General features: G+C 45.7%; 2 protein-coding genes across 3 annotated transcripts in view; both read left to right on the forward strand.

The window, feature by feature from the left end:
* LOC308396452 (uncharacterized protein) overlaps positions 1–24,865 on the forward strand; it is a 55,048-nt gene that overhangs the window by 23,473 nt on the left and 6,710 nt on the right. Inside the window, exons 7-8 of one of the 2 annotated variants that reach the window (XM_080881765.1) lie at positions 18,920–18,949; positions 19,036–19,077. The exons of the other annotated variant lie outside the window; for it this stretch is intronic. Of the exons in view, the coding sequence (XP_080737891.1) occupies positions 18,920–18,949; positions 19,036–19,077 (72 nt within the window). The remainder of the gene's footprint in view (positions 1–18,919; positions 18,950–19,035; positions 19,078–24,865) is intronic. 2 annotated transcript variants of the gene reach the window in all.
* Positions 1,071–17,116, forward strand: LOC308396245 (uncharacterized protein). Its single transcript, XM_080881408.1, has 3 exons — positions 1,071–1,572; positions 8,655–8,913; positions 15,069–17,116. The coding sequence occupies exon 3, from the start codon at positions 15,256–15,258 to the stop codon at positions 17,113–17,115; it is 1,860 nt and encodes a 619-aa protein (XP_080737534.1). The 5' UTR covers positions 1,071–1,572; positions 8,655–8,913; positions 15,069–15,255; the 3' UTR covers position 17,116.

The raw sequence follows: 24,865 nt of genomic DNA on the forward strand, positions 1-24,865 counted from the left end.
CATTGTAGTTGTTATCATCTTTGAAATCATTACTCTTAGGCATGGCAACACACACAACACTAATATGAGCAGTGCTATCATGATGAGACCTAGAAGAAAAAATGGCTTTGCTACAGCAGCCAGCCATGAACCGCTGAACAGCCAGTCAAGCCAGCCTTGTGCTGTAGCTGCTCCAGGTGTGTGGTCAGTGACATATTTTTGCAGAGCGGTCAAATTCTGCAAAGCTTCATAAATGTCTCCTCCAGTTTCGTATCCATCAGGGATAAAAGTGCAACATGTTTCCCCGATCAGCTTGCAAACTCCTCCTTGTGATGCGGTTAGCAGGTCTAGTGTCAGTCTGTTCTGCAGCACCATCGTTCTGATGGCCTGCTGTTCTCCTGCTAAGGCAGTTCCCAGGGTCTTAGTCAAGTTGATGTGTCGTAGCAGAGCATATCGGTTGATCTCCACGTGATCCCGCACCTCGGCAACTCCAATGCCGGGGATCAAGCTCTGTAAGAATTTCACTCCTCCTCCCCAGATGCGAAACTCTCCCGGCACTCCAGTGTCCACGGTAATGCCGAAAGAATTGGGGGAGGCGATGTCCACTTCACGTCTCTGCCGGCTGCTTGGGTGATGTGCAACACTTTGCATGAAGAAAACGTGATCTGATAATTCCACCAGGGCGCACAGACCTCCCCAACCTTCAGGGAGTGACAGATAAGCCTTGTTGCCACATAAGAAGTACCAGTCAGCCAAAACTCTGGTTCCTCTGCTGCTGGGTGCCGTCCGTGCACATCCTGTCTGGTACTGAGTCTTTGTTTGTAGTGGCATTCGGTAGCTGTAGTAGGAGCGACAGTTTAGGCCCATCAGCGTCGTGTTACTGGCACAGGTGGCGTTGATTGAACAGGCCATACACTTCCTCTCGTTCCTTGGTGGGCAGAAAGTGTATATGGACTTACATAGGTGAGTAGGCAGCTCCCCCACTGCCCGCGATCCATTGTTCATCACACATACTGGCAGTTGTGATGCGTTCAGTTTGTTCAGTAGAATTACATCAGGCAGCGGGTCTGAGACTTGGGGCCAGGTCAGTAGGTAGGTCTGTCCGGAACAGTTCACATTTGTGAGTGATGATGACCTCCAGGTTGCTTTTGCTGGGATGCTGTAGTTGGCTTTGGACCAAAGAGTACCGTAGCCTGGATGTGTTGCCAGGCCCAACAGACACCAACTGCGATCTTCAGGTATGCTGTACGGCCACAGGCCAGACGTCTGTGAGGATAGGGGCATATGGGTACATGCATAGCAGTCAGTTTTGTTATTCAAATGAGCTGTAGTGTTCATAAACTGCCACCAGAAGTTAGTGGCGTATCCATGGGGAAACTTGGTGTACTTTCCTTTGTCATACAGTGTCTGCCTTTTCTCCATATAGCGTGACTTGTTGTCCCTCATGGAAGCAAAGGTGAGGAGCCCGGCCATGGTCAGGGCCGCTGCAGTTGATAAGAGCCACCACCTCATGACGACGGAACACACCCTCCTGTCGCGAGTAGACCCCCCGGCCAGGAAAGCTGACCCCTCCACCGGGCGAGATCACAACAAGTAGGCAAGCCTGCCGTCAGCTGTGTTTAAATGGCTTCACTGACTCGCCTGCAGTGACTCTGATGGACCCAGGATGGTCGTTCTGCAATTTTGCAAGCGGTCGGTGTAGTGAGGAGGACTTGGTATGGCCCCTCCCACCTGGGTGTGCTCCAGTTTTTCCTTTGGAGCACCTTGATCAGAACCCAATCACCGGGCTTTAGTCTGCAAGACACTGGAGAAACATCATCAGGTTGTTGATTATGTACAATGATCTCTTTGTTTTCTAACAGCTTAGACATCCATTCTGCTAATGTGTTTTCTCTGATTGCTTTGTCTATTGGTTGACTGGTAATAGGCAGTGGAAACGGCCTGCCATGAATGATTTCAAATGGAGTTAGTTTATGGGAGCCTTGCGTTAAGCGCATCCACATCTTCACTAAACCCAAACATTCAGGCCACGGCCTTCCTGTTTCTGCCATGCATTTCCTGAGCCTTTGTTTTATAGTGCCGTTAGTTCTCTCTACAAGGCCTGCGCTCTGAGGGTGATAAGCACAGTGGTGTTTTATGCTGAAACCGAGTGCTTCAGAGACCTTAGTGATGACATCATTTACAAAATGAGTGCCGTTGTCTGACCGTATCAAAGCTGGGATGCCATATGTGGGTATGAAGTGATTGCACAGGCACTTTGCTACTGAAATTGCATCTGCCTTTTTCACTGGATAGATTTCCGGCCACTTTGAGAACACGTCTATAACCACTAGGGCGTATTTTGACCCTTGACATTCGCTTAGTTCAATAAAATCCATATGAATTGTGTGAAAAGGATGAGGCGGAGTTGGAAAACGGCCTCTTTGTGGTCGCAGGTTACCCTGAGCATTATATTTTTGACACGTCATGCACGTTCTGACAAATTGTTTTGCCGAAGTTTCAAAATTTACAGTGTAAAAATGAGTGTTGACAATACAGGTCATTCCCCCCGATGACAAATGCGTACAGCCATGAGTCACTAATGCCGCCATTTTGTGGAGCGATTTTGGCAACACTGGCTTGCCATAACACATCATTAAGTCGTTTGTCAGAACTGCACCGTGTTTTAGCCATTTTGCCTGCTCTGCTGTGCTTGCTGCTTTTTGTTCACTTTGCAACACATCCAGTGGAATCTGATGTGTGTTTACTGCCATCAATGTCATGTTTGTTTTTTGTGCCGCCTGTTTTGCGGCTCTGTCAGCAAAATTGTTGCCTGTAGTAATAAAAGAGCCATCAGTTTTGTGCGCTGCACATTTACACAATGCGAGTTGTTGTGGTAAATGTATTACAGTCAGCAGGCGTTGTAAGAGGCTGGCATGCTGGACTGGTTTACCAGTTGATGTAATCATTCCTCTGTTTTGCCAGAGCTTTGCGAAATGATGCACAGCAGAGAAAACATACTGGCTGTCTGTATAAACGTTTATTTGTTTATCTTTGTGTATTTCACATGCACGAATAACAGCTATCAGCTCAGCGCTCTGTGCAGAATATGAAGAAGAAAGTGGTTTTGCTTCTATTATTCTACTGTCTGTGGTTACTGCGTAACCTACACAATTACGGCCTGTGTTGTCTTTAGAGGCCGATCCGTCCACAAAGACATCAGTAAAACCAGCTTGTGGCTCAGCATGGATGTCAGGGCGGGGTTTGGTGTCTTTGTCTAATTCTGCATGGCAGTTGTGCACATCTCCATCAGCTGGTGTGCTCACTAGAGTCCCTGGATTCAGTGTGCCACATTTTTCCAGTGTGATGTGAGACTGTGATAGTAAAATGCCTACATACGATAGCTGTCTGGCATGAGTCAGGTAAGAGAGATTGGCTTGCAGCAGTATAGATGTGACAGCATGCGGGACCTTGACAACTAGTTTGTGCCCTAAGACAATGTCTGCTGACTTCTTTACTGCTTCTGTGGCCGCTGCACAGCTTTGGACGCAAGTCGGCAGGCTCGAAACTACAGCGTCTAACTTACACGAGTAGAATGCTAGAGGGCGCTGTTTGTCACCAAAAGCCTGTGTCAGAACTGCCTTCATGTAGCCGGCCCCCCCATCAACATGCAGCACGAAAGGCTTGTCATAATCAGGCAGGGCCAGGACTACATTTGTTTGTAAAGCCACCTTTAGGTTAGTAAATGCTGTGTCTGCCTCTACCGTCCACGTTATTGTGTCACGCAAAGCGAGGTTTTTGCCATAAATCATGTCTTGGAGTGGCTGAACTGTTAGTGCATACTCTGGAATCCAAGCTCTACAGAAATTACACAAACCTAAAAAACTCATCATCTGTTGTTTTGTTTTAGGTTTGGGTGTGTTTTGCACTGCCAGCTTTCTGGTTCCCAGCAGTGTTTTGCCCTGGCCTGTGAGTGTGTGTCCGAGATATGTGACGTTATCACTCCACAGCTGCAGTTTGTGTTGTGAGACTTTGTGGCCCTGTTCAGCCAAATGCTGTAGCACAGCAAGTCTGTTGTCTTTGCACGCCTGCTGTGTGTGACCGGTTATTAAAATGTCATCTACATACAGCAAGTATTGACCTAACTGTGGGAGCTTACAGCTAGACATTGACTTCTTTAGTGCTTCTGCATAGAGGGTTGGGCTATTCTGAAAACCCTGGGGCAAACGAGTGTATGTGTACCTCTGACCCTCAAAGGTGAAGCCAAACAATGGCTGTGAGTCTGGATGTAGTGGAACTGAGAAAAAGGCGTTTGAAAGGTCGATTACTGAGAACCACTGTTCGTTCGGTGTGACCTGATTTAAAACAGTGTGTGGATTAGCAACCACAGGTGGGATTTGTTCAGTCACTTCGTTTATAGCTCTCAGGTCATGTACTAGACGGTATGCACCCGTGATAGCTTTTTTAACAGGAAAGATAGGAGTGTTACAGGTGGCTGTCTTTGTTTTTATTAAAATTCCTGCCTTTTCCATGTCTGCTATCACTGGGCGAATGCCATGTCTAGCCTCAGTAGTGAGTGGGTATTGAGATATCAGTGGTCTGTGTTTTGAGAGAGGTTTTACTCTTACTTCATCTGCATTTTTTATAAGGCCTACATCAGCAGGGCCTGTAGACCAGAGAGTTTCAGGCAGCTGAGCTAGTGCTGCCTGATGTCATTCAGTTAATTGTGCATGTGATTCAGCGGCATCGGCTAGGTGTACAGCGGGCCTGACTGTGACCAACCAACCCAGTGTGTATCGGAAACACCCCGTCCGGCGGCCTTGCAGCCAGCCTTCATGAGTGTCTTCCGTTTTTTCATAAGTGTCTGCTTCAACCCTGGCTAACACATTTCCTAAATCTTTCCAGTCTGAATGATAGTTATGCGCTACAGACACGTGTGGCTTAGGCATGCGGTTCAAAGCCTTCACGGCTGCTGATTGGATTACTGAGCACACTGCATTTCCCGACTTTGTGACATACAGGTGTTGTAAAGTCAAACTTTGTTGTCCTAGCTTCCACACTTGCTGATCGTAAAGTGGGTCTGGGCCTGGAGTTTGTTTAAATCTCAACGTGTTGTGATAGTCAGTGGGTTTCTGGAAATAGGATGTGGGGGGTGTATATTTGCGGGCCACATTGTGTAGTTTTGTGAGCTCGGGCAACTCAAGAGTCCAGTAATAATGTGGGACACCGTAGCCTTGAGAGAGACACACGTTGCTGCTGTGTGCCGTGTTAATGCTATCTGGCTCTGGTGTGTTGTCATTTAGCATGCATTCAGCAATCATGCCATTCTCTTCCGGTACCACGCCTATCTTGAGTTTTGTCAGAGCGTCTCTTCCTAGAAGGTTTACTGGGCATGACGGGTCATATATGCATTTAATGAAGCACCTGCGGCCACTTTCGGTATGCATTAATTCTAACGGGGCAGTTAGTAGTTGTACAGTGGTGTGGCCTGTGGCTGACTTCACAAGTAATGCATCTCTTGAGTACTGTAAGTTTTTAGGCGGCTGCCTTAGAACCGTTTTACATGCTCCGGTGTCACACAACATTTGGATTGGTTGCCCGTTCACGTGAATTAGCAGCATTGGTTTGTATTCTGACCCTAATAGCAATTGTTCTATGTTAAAAACTTCCCCTCCCTCATCAATGTTCATGTCTTGTGTGTTTTCTAGTCACATGTCATTGTTCTCCATAGATTCGCCACTGTTTTGCCTGTCATTGTTCCTCCTACTATTATGTGTCTGTGGCTTACTTCTGCACTCTCGTTCAAAGTGACCTCGTTTTCCACAGTTGAAACAGGCATTGTCTCTTTCATATCTGCTGTCTCTGTTTCTGTGTCTGCGGCCTTGCTGCCGATTACCTTGCTTCCCTTTCTGTCTCTGATAGCCTCCCGAAAATGCAAGGAAACCTGTCTCTGAATCTATGGTGAAGACGTCAGCCTTATTTTTCTGTTTGTGCACTTTTGTGGCGTGCTCAGCATGTAACAGGGCATCTGGCAGGTTGCCAGTGTTCATTGTGACCCAATGTTTCTCTACATGTGCTCTGATTGGTGGGAGCAGGCCATTTAGAAACGCATTTTTTAATTGCTGCTGGAATGGCGTTGCATCGCCATCGGCATAATCTAAACCTGAATGCTGCCTAAAAACTGGGCGCAGGCGGTCTAAAAAGTCTGATGCAGTTTCATTTTCTTTCTGTTTCACCTCTCCTATTTTATTGTAGTTTGGCTTGGGGGCCAGCTGTAATTTCACACGTTCATAGAAGTTATGTAGTTGGCCTTCTAATTCAGGGTCACCTGCACGCAGGGGTTGTGGTCCGTTGCCGACCACTAAAGAATCTAAAGGATTATTAATTGTCCCCCCAGTGAAAGAGCCTTTCACTGAGCCAAACTTTAAACCTAAAAGATCTTGAAGTACCTGGTACATTTCATGACCGTTTAAATACCACTGAGTCCTAATTGCTTCAACTGCTCTCTTCCATGTGTCAAAACCGTCATGCAGGGGCGGGACATCTTTAAGAACATTTTTGCGATCCTCATGTGACCATGGTCTAAACACAAGAATTGTGGGCTGGGTGTCTCTATGCCCCATAGGTCCAGTCGGCTGACCATATCTGGGGTTAGGTGAACTTATTAATGGAAATACTCCTGGGGGGCTTGGGGGGTCAGGCCATATTTCCCTGCCTACATGATCTTCCCCTATATCTGCTTCAGGTGCATGTGTTAATGACATTTTAGCTAAATCTGCCTGCACTGAACCGTAAGGGTTACTCACAGCTGCATCTTTGTCTGTTTGCTTGGGAGTTGATGCAGAGGCAGTAACATAGGGGGGAGGGGCTGCAGCCGTTGCTTCAGGCACTTCACAGCTTTGCTTTTGTTTTTTATTCTGTCTCTTTTCTCTATTCTCAGCACGTCTCTGTTGCTCTTTTTTCCATGCATCTAGGAAAGTTAATTCATTTGTGCGTTTTCCTTTCTTTCTAAGATTTGTGGTTGCACTTATTTCTTTTAATAAGCTATCTTTGAGCTGCGTTAAAGCTGCGGGGCTGCATGTACCCTCCCACCCAGGACATGACGTCTTTTTAGGATTACGCCATCTCCTTGCGCTGATTTTTCCTGCACCTGGATATTTATTTTCTATCCACTGTTCGTCATTAATGAACTTTTGTGTATACTGCCCATTATTGGCAACAGGTTTAGAGGTTTTATTCCCCATTTTTCAATTTTTATTATTTAGTGTATCTTACTTATGTATTTATTTAGTTATTTATTTTTATTTATTTATTTATACACTGGCAATACAGCTGCTATCCACCTTCGCTGGTATGAGGAATGAGAGTGGTTGCTCACACGCCCTTCTACTTTCGGACTATTTCCAAAAGCGGTGTGAACTTTACGAGGTGGAACTCGACCGTTCTCCCAAACCACCAGCACTTCAGCGAACAGCAGTGAAAGAAAAACACAGTAGGAGCGGCTCAGTCTCTTATTGGACCGTGAAAAGTCAGCTTGCTCCGTTAGTTACAACAATACACACATACATTCACATTCACACTTATTCGCGCGATCGGAACCCTTATAATAAGGGGAGCTGCCAGTCTTTCTGTAGACGAGCTACTTATTCCCTTGACCCAGCTGGGGGAGCTACTCAGAGCTCCAAACCTAACCCACAAGAGTGGGGAGCTTCCAGTCGACGAGCTCCAAGCTACCAGCCGACGAGCTACTTTAAACCCACAGAAGTGGGGAGCTTCCAGTCTCGACGAGCTACTTTCGCTATTTTAAATTCCCTGAATTCAAAATACGATTTTACGCAAGATTGTGTCAGTGTGTCTGTATCTACCTGGTCAGTGTCGCCGGGTCTGGTCCACCTCGATCGGGCCCCACCACCGTGGGTCGCTTTCTAAGAACGTTGGCCAAGACTCGAATTTAACGCCCTTGGTCTTTGACCACACACCTAGTATGTGGGCTGTCGACAGACGAGCAACGTGGACTGGTCACGGAGATGGGACACGATGGAGGTGCTCCGGCTCCGAAGGACCAAGAAATGTTGGGGGAAAACTCTGTAAAAGACCCAGGAGAAATAAAGACACAATGAGACAAAGTTACTTTCTTTATCAAACGTGTACACGGGTGAGCTGCTAAGAACAACTCACACCATGCACAGTGGCTTGGTAATTTTTATAGGAAAGACAGTGAGAACAGGATAAGAAAATACAAAACAAATAAAATAAACAACTCCATATGTGGCGCTAGTCTCGTCAGCAGAGAGCTGGGAGAAGGCTGTGAGAGATAAAACAATCTAAAACAATATGTCCCAGAACAGTATGTCTTTGCTGAGAAAGTCTAAAAAGATAATTCTAAACTAATCTAACCATAGACAAAAGGGCATGCTTGCACATTTAAAAGAAGGTAAAGAAACATAGAAACATTTTTCCTGTAACACACTCCCATACTCCGCGACCCGCCAGGGAAAGGGGGCCCAGGCCCATCCAGACCGGGGCCCAGCGCAGCAGCGCCCCCCGGCCCCACAGAGCCCGGGACAGTCCACCCAACCCCACCACAGAGAAAACTGCACCCACCCCACCATCCACTTGTCTTCCAGACTACATGAGACAATAGACGCCCAGGCTGAGATCTTCCTCCACCTCTCCTGTATCTCCCCCTCCTGCAGAGAGTTCCTGAGGGGAGGAAAGCTCCTGCAAGGTGTGACAATCTCCCCCACCGGTTGAAGTGCCCCACAGGCGGCTCGACACACCAGCGGCACCCTGCGCCAGGGATGGGCCCCCATGCACCCACCCGCCCACAACCCCGGCAACACACAAACCAGGACCCAAGGCCCCAAGGCCCGGCCAGGGCCCCGCCCCAGAGACGGAGCGCCCCCAGACCCTCACGCCCATCCCGGACCCACCCAGGGGCAGACAGGCTACCAGGTCAGTAACCCATGTCCATCATCACAGACCCTCCCCTAGCCCCGCTGCAGAGCAATTGATCTGATGTGGTGGCCGAGGCTGTATCAAGACTAATGTAATCTAATAGATAATTTCTATATTGGTTAGAATTAAGATTGTTTTTATTTTTCCAGTTCATGAGGACTGTTTTCTTGGCTATGCATAGGGCAGTGAAAACCATATGGGCTATATTCTTTTCTGAAGTGACATTATCTAAGCTGCCCAACAAACACACTAAGGGGGAAGTTGGAATGTTACATTTCAGACACTTTGATAATAGGGGTGCAACGATACACAAAATTCACGGTTCGGTTCGGTTCGATACTTTGGTGTCACGGTTCGATATTTTTTCGATACAAAAAAAATGTTCATGCCTTTTTAATTTGTCATTTATTAAAATTATAAATATATATTTTAACTCAAAAGTACAGTTTTTAAATTTAACCCTAACCCTTGTGCGTGTTTTTTATTTTGACAGCGAATGCGCACCTGCGGACCACTTATGTGCACCCCTGGTTATTTAGCTCGTCATATTGCAGCCACAGAAATTCTTTTGTCCATGAAACCATAAAGCTGCACTTTCTTTTTGCCTCATAGTCTGATTTGTCATAACTTCTCCGTTTTGTGGTAAGCTTTTCTTTGGCTGTCACTTCTTCACCCTGACCTGTCTTATTTGGCTCAGCAGAACTAAAATAATATAAAATATATATCATATATCCTGCTGCTTTTACACACGCACTCACATAAACTCAGCGATTATCTGTGCGATCAACCTCTCACATGTTTAAGCTGCGGGAGATTTCACTTGTCATGTTTGCATAGTAAGCTAACGATTAATAAGACGATGTCAGAGGAATTGGTGCACAAATTATCATCACTCACAGATCAGTGCTGTCGCTCTCTATACACAGTTCGCACGATTGCAAAGTGAAAGCAAAAAAACAAGCGCAAATTCAAACGCGATTTCAATATGTCACATATTGACAGTGGCTCACCGATGCCAATGACATAATTACCCAGCTACATTTCTGAAAGAATGCAAAAGCATTGACATATATTTTTCCTTCCTACAATAGCCCGACGGACAGGGCAGAGATAGATTTTGGTAGCCCGACTGAAAAAATCGCTAGCCCCGGGACGTCGGGCTAGCGATATTGCGAGCCCTGTATCTGATTGAGGAATCACTCATCTTTGTCTTTGCACTAGGATGATGTCGGCGTAAATGTGCAGTCATATTCGTTGTGTTCCCACTAGTGCTTTCAGGTTAATCTCGTTGAAATGACCTTAACGCCACAACACAGCAAATCTCCGTTAACGAGCTACCCCTGATCGCCCCGTGCATGGGGCTAGACGGCCAACATGTTAACGAGCTAACTGCGCTAACACACTAGTTCCCACCCATGTAATTGAGCATTGCATGGCACATCCAACATACTGTTTTACTTTAGTCCATGACTCGCTTACCTTCAGGGTCATACGTCACATGAAAACCAAAATAATTCCAAACGCCAGATCTGAATGAGGGTGGGGGAGGTCCATGTTGCGAGGAGAGCTTAACTTTCTGTCTCGCTAGCTTGCCCTGCGCTCTTCCTTCTGATGATACTGTCTGTGTTGAGCGCTCAGTGGATCTGGTTCTTTGTAGCGTTTTTAAGCTAATACGCGGGGGTTTATCTTTCCAAAGGAATTTGGAAATATATGAATCCAGAGATCTGAACCAATCTTGTGATGGTTTGTTAGGGATCATCAAAAATAAGTAATTTATTTTTGGCAAGATCATCATTTTTATAGTGGCGACCCTTCCCATGAGTGATATGGGTAAAGATTTCCATCTAGTCAGATCGCCTTCTACTTTCTTTAGAAGTGGGATGTGATTTAATTTAGTTAAGTCTGAAAGCTTAGAAGAAACATTAATACCTAAATATTTAATATTTCCGGATTGCAGTGGGGCAGAGGAAGAATTATGGAAGGAGCAGTTAATGGGGAGAACTGTAGATTTTGGCCAGTTAATGGAATAATCTGAAACTCTTGAAAACCAGTTTATTAAAGTAATTACCTCAGAGAGGTTGGTTTGTGTGTTTTGCAGAAAAAGCAACACAGCATCCGCATAGAGACTGATTTTATGTTCTATGTTCTTACATTTTATGCCCTTAATTGTTGTAGCCTGTCTAAATGCTGCTGCTAGAGGTTCGATAAAAATTGCAAAAAGTGAAGGGGAGAGTGGGCATCCCTGTCTGGTGCCCCTCAGGAGACAGAAGCTGGAGGATGTCTGGTCATTTGTTCTGATACGAGCCGTTGGGGAATTGTATAATATTCTTATCCAGTTTATAAAAGAGTTTCCAAAACCAAATTTGTGTAAAGTTGCGAATAAAAATTTCCAATTAACTCTGTCAAATGCTTTTTCTGCATCTAGAGATAATATTATGGTTTCAACGTTTTTATTGTATGAGTAGTCTATTAAATTAAGTAATCTACGAGTGTTTGTTGAGGAGTGCCGACCTTTTATGAAACCAGTTTGGTCAGGGTGAATTAAGAGGGGGGTTATTTTCTCTAATCTCTTTGAGAGAGCTTTGCAGATTATTTTAAGGTCTACATTTAAAAGAGAAATTGGACGATAGCTTGAGGGAAATAAAGGGTCTTTGCCTGGTTTTAGCAGGAGACTAATGTTGGCAGAGTTCATATTTGGTGGTAGTCTGCCATTTTCCTCGATTTCCTGCAACATGCTGTGGAATACTGGTGCCAGAATTGTCCAGAATTCTTTGTAGAATTCTGCAGGGAAGCCGTCTGGACCTGGAGCCTTATTATTGGGCATACTTATCAGGGCTTCCTGGAATTCACTTGGCGTCAGTGGCAAATCCAGTTCCATAGCTTGACTGTCTAGTAATTTTGGGAGAGTTACGTTGTCAAGAAACAAATCAATTTCATTTTTAGATGGGTTTATTTGTGGTGAAGATAAAGTTTCATAGAAATCCCTAAAAATGTTGTTTATTCTTCCAGGGTCATATATTGTGTTCCCCGATAAATCTTTAGCAGCACATATAGTTGTTTTTTCTTTCTTTATTTTTAACTGGTTAGCTAGAAATCGACCTGATTTGTTACTGTGTTCAAAATTCTGCAAGCGAAGTCTTTGTATAAGGAATTGTGTTTTTTTTTTTTTATTAATAGTTTCATTTAATTCTAGTTTTGTCTTGCATATTTTGTTCAATGTTTCCTGATCTTGGTGGGACGCGTAGGCTTCTTCTAGTGATTTGATGTTTTTTTCTAATTCCTGAATATTTTTGTTTTCTTCTTTCTTTTTGTGTGATGAGAAAGAAATTATTTTACCTCTCATCACAGCTTTTCCTGCTTCCCATAGAACAGAAGCAGATATTCCGGGAGTGTCATTAAAGTCTAAGTATGAAGTCCATTCCTTTTTAAAATATTTAATAAAGTCTTCATCTTTAAGCAGTGATGTATTAAATCTCCAGTTTTTACTTGGCGTAGTATTATTCCTGTGCATTAATTTTAAAGATACAGGAGCATGATCACTGACAGCTATAGGATGAATCTCAGTGTCTCAAATGTCACTCAGCAGTGAGCTGCTGACCAAAAAATAATCCAGACGAGAGTAAGAGTGATGAACATGCGAGAAAAAAGTATATTCCTTACTGTTGGGGTGAAGGGAGCGCCATGCATCGCGAAGGCCAAAGTCGCTCATATACTGTTTGATTATATTTGTGGACTGCCAATTGCGCTGAGTTCCTGTTGTATTGAGCCTATCCATGTCTTCATTTAGTCCAAGGTTGAGGTCACCGCCAAGAATGAGTGTGCAATCAAGGTGTTCAGAGAGTGCACTAAAAAAATCCGTGGAAGAATGAGGGTTCATCAACATTTGGACCATATATACTTACAATACATAGTTTTTTGTTCAATATTGATAGTTTAATAATTAGAAATCTACCCTCTGGATCTATAACTGTATCGAGTACTGTAAAATTAACATTTTTATGTATTAAAATTGCTACTCCCCGTTGTCTAGAATTATAACAGGCTGCAAACACGTTAGGAAACTCAGGTGTTTTAAGTTCGTTTAAACCTGTGACAGGTCTGTGAGTTTCTTGTAATAAAACAACATCTGCCTGTAGTTTTTTAAGCTGGTTAAATATTTTTAACCTCTTTCCTCTGGTGCCAGCTCCATTTACATTCCATGTGACAAACCTCAGCATGCCCATAATTGTGTGTGTATGTCTAATGATGTACACTGGGTGTTTCGTTTAGACAGGTGGAGAGAATATGGAAACATCCCTTGTTTGTAAATAGAAAGAGAAAAAGAAGTGTGGTGAGAGACTCCATAAGTCTGACTATGTGTGTGAATATTCACTAATATGAACAAGCGTGGCTTGTGTTATGTGTCCTGCAAGTCTGTGCGTGCTGTGAGGCTGTTGTGAATGTGCTGCCGTTGAGCTGATGTGTTTGCGTGATCGTGGTGTGAAAATATGGAGAAATAGAGGGTGTTTGTTTGTAGGTGAGTGGGGAAGTAGGTGATCACAGCAGTGAAAGACAAGAAAAAGAAAGAAACCACATGAACTGTGAGCGACAACAAAAAAAAAGAAACGAAACGGAAACATTCCAATTAAAGCAATGACGGAGGGTGACGGTGTTATATCTGCTATGACATCATACTGATATTACTAGGTTAAACACATTTTAAAGGAGAAAGTGTGAATGAATAAGAAAAGAGTGTAGCGGGTTCTTATCTGGAGTGCAGTCAGTATGACCACGGTGTGGTGCCGGGGTCGCGGTACAGCTGTCCGTCCACGTAGAGCCGGTCCACAGCGATGACAGCCCGGGAGCCTTTCTGGATGAATGGGTGAGTGAATGGGTTAAATGCAGAGAGGGATTTTCCCCACGGGGACCAATAAAGTACACTTTCTTTCTTCTTTCTTTCTGGATAAAGCTACGTCGAACTGGGAACAGGACCTTGCGTCGTTCCAGGATCTCTTTGGGGAACTGGTCGTTCACGCTGAAGTCCGTTCCTTTCAGCTCTCTGCCGCAACTCTTCACCTGTTCCTTCTGTTTGAATTGCCCGAATTTGGCCACGATAGGCCGTGGTCTTCCAGTCCGCGACCTCACGCCCCCCAAGCGATGTACTCTATCGAAGTCGATGTTCTTTACGGTGTCCTCCGGCAGCTTCAGGTGGATTTTGATGAAGCTTTTCACCGTTGCCTCCGCGTCCTCTCCGGTAGATTCTGGAATACCAGAGAACACAAGATTATCTCTCATGCTACGGGCTTGTAGATCGATAACGGACTCTTTTATTTTTTTATTTTCAATGTTTAGCTGGGTCACGTTATCGGTGAGAGATTTGACCGACTCCCGTAGCGTGGCATTTTCAGCGGCAAGCGTTTCCACCTGCTGCTGGCTGAATTCCAGGGATTCTCTCAGAGATTTAAATTCCCGGTGTAAAATCTCCACCAGGGCCAGCCTCGCATCGAAACTGGACAATCGCTTGTCGATTGACTCCAGGATGTCTGCGATGTCTTTGCCGGCAGGCGATGTTGTACCGGGGGAGTCTGCTGGGCGACATCTCGTCGATGACGGCGTCTCAATTTTGGTCGGGGAGGATGTACTCTGGGCCTTCCTCATTACTAAATCTTGAAAACAGCGGTTGATGTAATCTTGGAGAGCGTCTAAACTCTCCCCGTTGTCCTCCAGGGTGTTAGAGATGATAGAACAGATGTTGTTAGTTATATGACAATCGATTAGTATATTTGGTAATACTGAAGCTTGGAAAACCTTTGTTAAACTCTATGCTACCATTTGCTTTTTTTTTTTTAATTCCGCCAAATCTCCGGCGTCTGACGTCACCTACAACATGGGTTGCTTACCTTACTCGTCACTTCCGTCACTTACCGTCGTCACTCTCTCTACTTTCAAGATTAGGCTTAAAACTTTGCTTTTTGCTAAAGCATATAATTAGGCCTGGACCGGGTGACCCTGAATCCTCCCTAAGTTATGCTGCAATAGACGTAGGCTGCCGGGGATTCCCACGATGCATTGAGTTTTTCCTTTCCAGCCACCTTTCTCACTCAGTATGCGTTAACAGACCTCTCTGCATTGAATCATATCTGTTATTAACCTCTGTCTCTCTTCATCAATAGTGGCTGGTGCACAGATGTAACAGTGATTGCTCAGCACTGCTCTCCCTCTCTGGAATACCTTTTTATTCACTGCAAACCGTTTTATTCTCCGCGGGAGTTTGCTTCATTCATCCTGGCCGCTGTTTACATCCCGCCAGACGCGGATGCGCAAGCAGCTCAGTGCGCACTCGCAGAGCAGATTCTCCACATGGAGCGGACATTCCCGGACTCTCTCATCATTGCTCTTGGGGCCAATCTGAGCCATGAGCTTCCGAAATATAAGCAGTATATTAAATGCCCGACCAGAGAGGAGAGGACATTAGACCACTGCTACAGCACGATCAGCGGGGCCTATCGCGCGGTGCCCCGCGCTTCACTCGGACTTTCTGATCACGTCATGATCCACCTGATCCCCGCGTACAGACAGAGGCTGAAGCTCTCCAAACCTGTCGTGAGGACTAAAAAACTGTGGAGCAACGAGGCTGTGGAGGAGCTTCGCACGTGTTTGGAGTCTACAGACTGGGACACAATGAAGGCTGCTTCTAACAGCTTGGACGAGTTTACGGACACTGTCACCTCCTATATCCACTTCTGTGAGGACAGCATTGTGCCATCACGCACCAGGGTGAGTTATAACAATGACAAACCCTGGTTCACTCCTAAACTCAAAAAGCTGTGGCTGGAAAAGAGAAAGGCGTTCAGAAGCGGAGACAGGGACTGCTACAGAGAGGCCAAGTACAGGTTCACTAAAGAAGTGGACATTGCTAAACATCAGCACTCTGAGAAGATGCAGCAGCAGATCTCAGAGAATGACTCGGCCTCTGTGTGGAAAGGTTTTAGGAATATCACCAACTACAAGCCTAAAACCCCCCACTCCACTGATGACTTGCTCTTAGCCAACACCCTTAACGACTTCTACTGCCGTTTTGATGAGCCATCAGGCAGCCTTCACACCTCCAACGGCCCCAACAATAGAGACACTTTGGACACTCATTCCCCCACCTCTCCCCCCTCCATAGAGCCATCACCACCTTCAAACTGTTCACCTGCAACACCCGCCTCCTCACCCCACACAAAAGAGGATTTCACACCACCTCCTCCCACCACAACTCTTCATATTCATGAAGCAGATGTGAGGAAGCAGTTTAGGAGTCTGAATGCTCGGAAAGCTCCCGGCCCAGACGGTGTGTCTCCTGCCACCCTCAGACACTGTGCAAACGAGCTGGCCCCAGTGTTTTCTGGCATTTTTAACTCCTCACTGCAGGCATGTCATGTGCCTGCCTGCTTCAAGTCCTCTACCATAATCCCTGTCCCCAAGAAACCTAGGATCACTGGACTAAATGACTACAGACCCGTGGCTCTGACATCTGTGGTCATGAAGTCATTTGAGCGCCTGGTTCTCTCCTATCTCAAGACCCTCACGGCCCCCCTCCTGGACCCCCTGCAGTTTGCATATAGAGCCAACAGGTCTGTAGACGACGCCATCAACATGGCCCTACACTTCATCCTGGAGCATCTGGACTCCCCAGGAACCTACGCCAGGATCCTGTTTGTGGACTTCAGCTCTGCCTTCAACACCATCCTTCCAGACCATCTCCGAGACAAGCTTTCCCAGATGAATGTGCCTGATCCCATCTGCCGGTGGATCACTGACTTCCTGACGGACAGGAAGCAGCATGTGAGGCTGGGAAAGAATGTCTCGGACTCCCGGACCATCAGCACCGGCTCCCCTCAGGGCTGTGTTCTTTCTCCTCTGCTCTTCTCCCTGTACACCAATTGCTGCACCTCCACCCACCAGTCTGTCAAGCTAATCAAGTTTGCAGATGACACCACCGTTATTGGGCTCATCTCGGACGGGGATGAGTCTGCCTACAGGAGGGAGGTTGAACGTCTGGTGTCCTGGTGCAGCCACAACAACCTGGTGCTGAATGCCCAGAAGACAAATTCAAATTCAAATTCAAATTCAAATTTTATTTGTCACGTACACAGTCATACACAGTATGGAGACAGTGGAGATTATTGTGGACTTCAGGAAGCACACAGCCCCACTCCCCCCCCATCATCCTGACTGACACCCCTATCACCTCTGTGGACTCATTCCGCTTCCTGGGTACCACCATCACCCAGGACCTGAAGTGGGAGCCCACCATCACCTCCGTCATCAAGAAAGCCCAGCAGAGGATGTACTTCCTGAGGCAGCTGAAGAAATTCAACCTGCCAACACGGACGATGATGCAGTTCTACACTGCAATCATCGAGTCCATCCTCACCTCCTCCATCACCGTGTGGTACGCTGGAGCCACTATCAGGGACAAACAGAGACTGCAGCGTGTTGTGCGCTCTGCTGAGAAGGTGATTGGCTGCAGACTCCCATCTCTGCAGGACCTGTACACCTCCAGGACACTGCGGCGTGCAGCCCGGATCTCAGCTGACCCTTCTCACCCTGGACACAGTCTGTTTGACCTGCTCCCCTCAGGCAGGAGGCTCCGGTCCATTCGCACCAGAACCTCTCGCCATAAGAACAGTTTCTTCCCCTCTGCTGTTGGACACATGAACAATAACCATATGACTGTCCCCGCCACTAACACATGACCCTACGCTGTGTCACTGCATCATTCCATGTTTGCACTGATCACCACCTGCACTCATGTATATATCTTTCCACGTAGCACTCATAATTCTTATTCTCATGTATATATCTCATGTATATCCCATGCACATATCTTTCTACATAGCACTTTTAATTCTTATTCTTACTTTTTTTTTTTTTTTTTTTTTCATGTCTATTTAAGTGCTATTTATGACACTATGTTGCACTGAAGCACCGCAGCAATTTCCTAATGTTGTAAACCTCAACATCTGGCAATAAACCCCATTCTGATTCTGATTCTGATTCCACAGCATGTCTTTATCCTGTCTTCCTTCTCTCACAGCAGATGGCCCCGCCCCTCCCTGAGCCTGGTTCTGCTGGAGGTTTCTTCCTGTTAAAAGGGAGTTTTTCCTTCCCACTGTCGCCAAAGTGCTTGCTCATAGGGGGTCAAATGATTGTTGAGTTTTTCTCTGTACCTATGAAGTGCCTTGAGGCGACGTTTGTTGTGATTTGGCGCTATATAAATAAAATTGAATTGAATTGAATTGAATTTTGTATAAGTTCATACTCACGTTTTACTACAAAGTACTACTAGTGACACATACAGGATTGTTACGGGTTTTTGCTTAGGCAGTGGTTGCCCTTCTTGTAATGTTCTTATTCCTCTGAATAAAACATCATAAATGGCACATTGTGCTAGCTTTAGCTAGCTGTTTATTTTCTCTTGCACTCACTCACTCCTTCTTTGTGTTATTGATTTCTAAGTGCCCCCCTGTGGGTAGCTTCCTCACTAGCAACTATTATTACACTTCTCTCCTGGATCACTGGAGCTTTCTTTAGGTGCATTTGCAGCTTTGACAAATGATCAACATTGAATGATTTTTGATCAGTGGTCTTTGGTCAGTCGTTGTTACACAATGGTGATGATAATTTGCATATTAATGATGATAAACTGACCTTCCAGCCCATTGTTCCTTTAGTGGTGCAATTTCAGTTATTATGTAGATGTACTGATTATGAGGGAAACCTGCAGTTAGTTGAGACTGAAGGGGTCACTTGGATGAGTGACGAAACGTTTCTCCCACTGAAAATGTCAGGATGAAAAGAATCAACTTTTTGGCATTTACTTACCTGGATGATTGAGCATGCATCAAGATATTATCTGTGTTTCCACCACTGGATGGCGCTATGAATTATTGTGGGAACAGCAGCCAATCACTGCAGTCTGAATGGTTCTCTTTGGTCATGTGATCATTTGGTCTCTGATCAGTGTGTTCTTCAGTTTCAGGCCTGTTTCTGCTGACTGCTGCAGGTGAGCTGATGTTATTACACCTGTCTGTCCTCATCATGACCTCTGACCTTTAGTGACCCTCAGTGACCTCTGTCCTCCTGTTACAGGTGCGTGTGTGCTGCTGCTGTCTGCTCTGACTGTTTCTGCAGGTGAGTTGAAGGTACTAAAACTCTGTCACCTGGAAACAGTTCTGCAGCTTTGATCTTTTTATCAAACCTCATTTTATTCTTCTCACCCATCTTTTGTGAGTGTTCGCTGGCAAGGGTGTAACTCTCTTGGAGGTTTTGGCGAAGACCTTTAACATAGTCAGACTAAGACTTTGGACTGGTTTTGCCCGGGTGAGTACCCAGGACAAGATCAAAAGGCAACCTCGGCTGTCTGCCAAACATAAGTTCGTATGGACAGTACCCTGTGATAGGTTTGTAGCATAAACCTATTCACTGGAACGTTGAAGACAATATAATTACACCGCAAAGCAAGACACGAAGTAGGCAAGTTCTTCATGTTACTCGTGCACGGGAGAGACTGGACAGAGCGCCGTCCCTTCGCTTGACCCCAGTTGCTCTCGTCCGTTCTCCCGTACCACTGTCCTTTTATTGAGGTTACATGAATATGCATAGGTTCATTAACATATGACGTCTACATTCACACAAAGAGTACCTTGCATGTGTGTGTGTGTGTGTGTGTGTGTGTATGTGTGTGTATGTGTGTGTGTGTGAGTGTGTGTGTATGTGAGTGTGTGTGTGTGTGTGTTGTACTGCTGATCAAAGGGTCATAAAAGCACACAAGCAAACATCCTTGGTCAGGAAGAGGGTAGACCCCCCCTCATCCTAGATAACACAGTAAGGAAGTCCAGCAGTTAATTTATACACAAAAGCACTTAGACTAGAACAAACGTAGCTACGTTAATCCTACCATAAAACAATAAGACAAGATGCGAACTTTTCCCATGCCCCCAAGATGCAGGTGTGCATTCCAGGAATGCACACCAAGCCTCTGTAGCCTGTTAAAGATCACACAACTTATCACTACACAATTGATTATACACCTCTTAGGATGAGACATTCTTTCAATCTACAAATGATTATATACTTCTAAGCATATATGAGTAAATGTTTCTAAGCATAAATGACAATCAACAATACAAAACCTATCACCCTGTTGTGTCATTTTGTGTACAGTTGTAGGCATGTGTTAATGGCCTAACAAAGTCTTTCCAATGGTACTTGTCTTTGTCCTCCAGTGTGCCTAACATGTCTAAGAGAGTCCTATTGTACCTTTCCACCGGGTTTCCTCGTGGATGATAGGGCGTTTTGTGAATTTTGCTTGTCCCAATCAATGTGCAGAGCTCTTTCACAAGCTTAGATTCAAAATCTCTGCCTTGGTCACTAAGCAGACGGCTAGGGATACCATAGGGGATGATAAGGTGATCCCAAAGAGCCCTGGCTATTGTCTTAGCCTTTTGATCTTTTGTCAGGACCACGACTGCAAATTTTGTGAAATGGTCCGTCAATACTAACATATTTCTGCTGTCTCGACTATCGGGCTCAATACACAAGTAATCAATGCACACTAGCTCAAGAGGGTAAGTTGTCTGGATATTCTGTAGTGGAGCAGCCTTTTGGGGAAGGGCCTTCCTCATGGGACAACGTGAGCATTTCTTACACTTCTCTTCAATGGACTGAGCCATTCATGGCCAGTAGAACCTTGCCCGAGCGAGATGTAAGGCACGCTCAACCCCGAGGTGACCAACCTCGTCATGTACACCTTTCAGGGCTCTGTCGCGGTACTTTTGGGGCAGTACTAACTGGTACACAAGGGAATCTCTGTCATTGAATTTCCTGTAAAGCACGCCATTACTGAGCTCGAGTTTGTTCCATTGTTTCAGAAGGAGTTTAACATCTGACGATTCAAGATTTGTTTCTTTGGGGCTGGGTTTCAAGCCTCTTCCCAACAGGGCTATAACACGAGTGAGAGAAGGATCATCCTTTTGTGCAGCACACCAATCAGCATCTGTCATTGAGGGTAAGATGTCTTCTCCATAAGCCTCAGTGACTGAGCTGGGGTCAATAGCAAGACTCTTGACAACTGAGAGGGTTTCTGAAAGGCATGACACCGAGTGACGCTGACACAAGGCAGAAAACGTTTCATGGTCAAGATTGTTTGGCATGTTAATGAGACGTTCTTTCATGTCAACAATACGAGCTTTTTCTTTGACAAATGCCTCATCTTCATGAGGAGGCTCTTGGGGCCGCCGTGACAACCCATCAGCATCTTCGTTTGCTTGACCTGCCCTGTACTTAATATTGAAATTGTAAGTAGACAAGGCAGCCAACCACCTGTGTCCTGCCGCATCTAATTTCGCAGTTGTCAAAACACAAGTTAGCGGGTTATTGTCAGTCAGGACTGTGAAGCTAGAACCATAAAGGTAGTCATTGAACTTTTCACACACAGCCCACTTGAGGGCTAAGAATTCAAGTGTGTGTGGGATAGTTCTGTTCATTCTTAGAAAGAGTGCTAGCGTAAGCAACTGCTCTCAGCCTCCCCTCTTGCTCCTGATAGAGCGCAGCTCCCAGCCCATCTCGACAAGCATCCGTGTGCAATACATAGGGGAGTTGTGGGTTGGCAAAAGCAGGAATTGGTGCAGAAGTCAGCTTTTCGATTATTGTTCGGAACGAGGTTTCACACTCATGAGTCCATTGTTCCCCGAGAGGCTGAGTGGGACTGTAAGAAAGTCTGGGTGGTTCTCTCTTGTAAATCTTGCCTCTCTTCTTCGGTGGCCGGTAACCGGCAGTGAGACGATTCAACGGTTTGGCTATCTTGGAGTACCCTTCAACGAAACGCCTATAGTATCCAGCGAAGCCTAAAAACATTTAAGCTCTTTGAAATTGGATGGACGCGGCCAACATTTCAGAGCAGAGATCTTTTCGGGATTGGTGTGGACTCCGTGAGCATCCACAACATGCCCTAAATACTTCACAGATGTTTTGAAGAAGTGGCATTTTTCTGGGGATAATTTAAGACCGTAGTCTCTCAAGCGAGTAAGAACTTTCATTAGCCTGGATTCGTGCTCTTCTAATGTGTCTGAGAACACAATCAGGTCGTCTAAAAAGAAGAGCAGGTAAAGACTAAAAAGACAAGCAGGTAACCACAGGTGGAGATCACCTGTGGAGGTGAGGTGGAGATCACCCACACACTTCTCCATCAGGTGATGGAAGGTACTTGGGGCATTTGTAACACCCTGTGGCATCCTATTAAATTCATAGAAGCCAAGAGGACACACAAAGGCTGTCTTAGGCTTGTCCTCCTCGGCTACCTCCACCTGATAGTAACCGGACTTAAGTTCCATGACCGAAAACCATTTAGCTCCACTCAGAGCTGTGAATGTCTCCTCATCATTTGGCAGGGCATATGCATCTTGAATAGTTCTTAGATTTAGTTTACGGTAATCTATGCATAGCCTTATCGAGCCATTCTTTTTCCTTACCAATACAATTGGTGAGGCGAAAGGACTTTGTGACTCTCGAATGATGCCTGCATCCAGTAATTCTCTTAGATGTTGTTTGACAGCTTCCCTGTCACTTGGGTGTATGGGCCTTGGCTGCTCTTTGAAAGGTGTTTCATTGTTCAATTTAATTTGGTGCTTCACAGCTGTGGTGTGGCCATGGGACATGTCATCGAGAGCAAAAACTTCAGGGATGGATCTCAGTTTTCCCAGAATTCGCTCTTTCCATTGCTCTGGGATGGGAGAATCATCAAGGTTGAATGTGAGGTGGTCGCTGTCTGGTTCATTTTGACTTGGAGGATTCCGAGTTTGACTCGATGCTAGTGGGGAAACGTGTTGGGCTGCACAAGCTTGAGCGACAATGCTATTTGACTGCAACGTAACAGCATGTTCACTAACATTGTGTACAATGACAGGTACTTTACTGCTGGAATTAAAAGGAATGTCTACTAAAGCCGATTCAAGAAGCAATCCACCTGGTAACTTGTACTGCTCATGCGGCTCAAGAACAAAACTTGTGTTCCGGTTGTTCTTTCTTAACCTCACATTTCCCATTAGGCATTGTTTGTGTCTTGCAGGGATTGTCACCGCCCCCTTGCTATGCAACATGACAGGGCAGGAATGAGTATAATTTCTTTGTACTTGGGCAACATGTTGAAGGATCGCTGCAAACTGCTTAGAGTGTAGCTTACGAATGAACTTGGGATCATCTTGATGCACTAACTGTCCATAAACCCGTAAAAGCACATTTGTCCCTATCAACAGTGGAATTCTACTGTTAAAGTGACACTCAGGAACAACAAGGGCCAAGACAGCTAATTGTTGTTCTTTGCCTGCAATGTTTTCGGGAAATTTAATGCAAGTCTGAACATAACCCAAGTATGGCACGTTTTGCCCTCCTGCTCCTTCAATTTCAAGAAGAGCATGTATTGGCTGGATGGGAAGGTGGGAAAGGTGCATCTTGTGAAAAGACTCAGAAATGGTCGTAACCTGTGAGCCTGAGTCCATTATGGATTCACAGGGCACCCCGTCAACAAGTACTGAGGCTGCACAGTGTGGGCCTATGAGACCTTGAGGGAAGAGGAAGTTAGGATCTAGGCTGTCTATGGGATGAATGGGTTCTGTGATTTGCACTTCAGGACCACAAGCTAATATCTCGGGACTGGGGGAATCAAGGGTTTCAGCTCCTGGGTGTCCCACGACAGGAGCTGCCACTAGTTTAAAGCAAACGGGGCTGTGGCCTGTCGTGCTGCAAAATCAGTCTGTTTCTTTCTCAACTCTGCATGCTTTTCTCGGACAAGTGTGGGATTTGAGTTGAGATTATCATTTGTACAGCTTACTGCGATGTGATTGTCTTCCCCACACGTAAAGCAAAACCATGCCCTAGGTGTGCCAGGAACTTTAGCAAATGCCTGTGAGTTTCTGGTGTTGACAGCTAGAGAATTTTGGGCTCATATTTCTCAGGTTTGGTTGAATGTCTTTGGCTTTGGACAAGCATTTGGACAGCTCGGCTATTTGACTTTCAAGCTTGGCAGTTTCATTCGATTTTGGGTTCACAGATTTGGATTCAGTACTTACAAGAGATTCAGTACTTGGGGTGGTGCTACTTGGCCTTTGAGTTAAAGTTAACTGTTCAACTTGCTTTGTGAGCGCATTAACTTTTTGTTCGAATTTCGCAGCTTCACTGTCGGTTGGAGTAGGAGTCGCAAGTGGCAACTGGCATGCTGACAGCAGGAATGTCAACCAGATCTGTCGCCCGTGCATTGAATGTTCATTTCTCAACCATAAGCCGTCTCCACAGGTGTTTCAGAGAATATGGCAGCACATCCAACCGGCCTCACAACCGCAGACCTCGTGTAACCACACCAGCCCAGGACCTCCACATCCAGCAGGTTCACCTCCAAGATCGTCTGAGACCAGCCACCCAGACAGCTGCTGGAACAATTGGTTTGCACAACCAAACAATTTCTGCACAAACTGTCAGAAACCGTCTCAGGGACGCTCAACTGCATGCCCGTCATCCTCATCGGGGTCTTGACCTGACTCCAGCTCGTCGCCGTAACAGACTTGTGTGGGCAAATGCTCACATTCGATGGCGTCTGGCACGTTGGAGAGGTGTGCGCTTCACGGATGAATCATGGTTCACATTGTTCAGGGCAGATGGCAGCTGAGAATGTCCCAGTTCTTGCATGGCCAGCATACTCACCGGACATGTCACCCATTGAGCATGTTCGGGATGTGCTTGACCGGCGTATACGACAGCATGTACCAGTTCCCACGAATATCCAACAACCTCGCACAGCCATTGAAGTGGAGTGGACCAACATTCCACAGGCCACAATTGACAATCTGATAGACTCCATGCGACGATGTGTTGCACTGCATGAGGCAAATGGTGGTCACACCAGATACTGACCGGTTCTGGGTCCCCA

The sequence above is a fragment of the Rhamphochromis sp. 'chilingali' genome (assembly GCF_963969265.1).
Source record: "Rhamphochromis sp. 'chilingali' genome assembly, chromosome: 1".
Lineage (NCBI taxonomy): Eukaryota > Metazoa > Chordata > Actinopteri > Cichliformes > Cichlidae > Rhamphochromis > Rhamphochromis sp. 'chilingali'.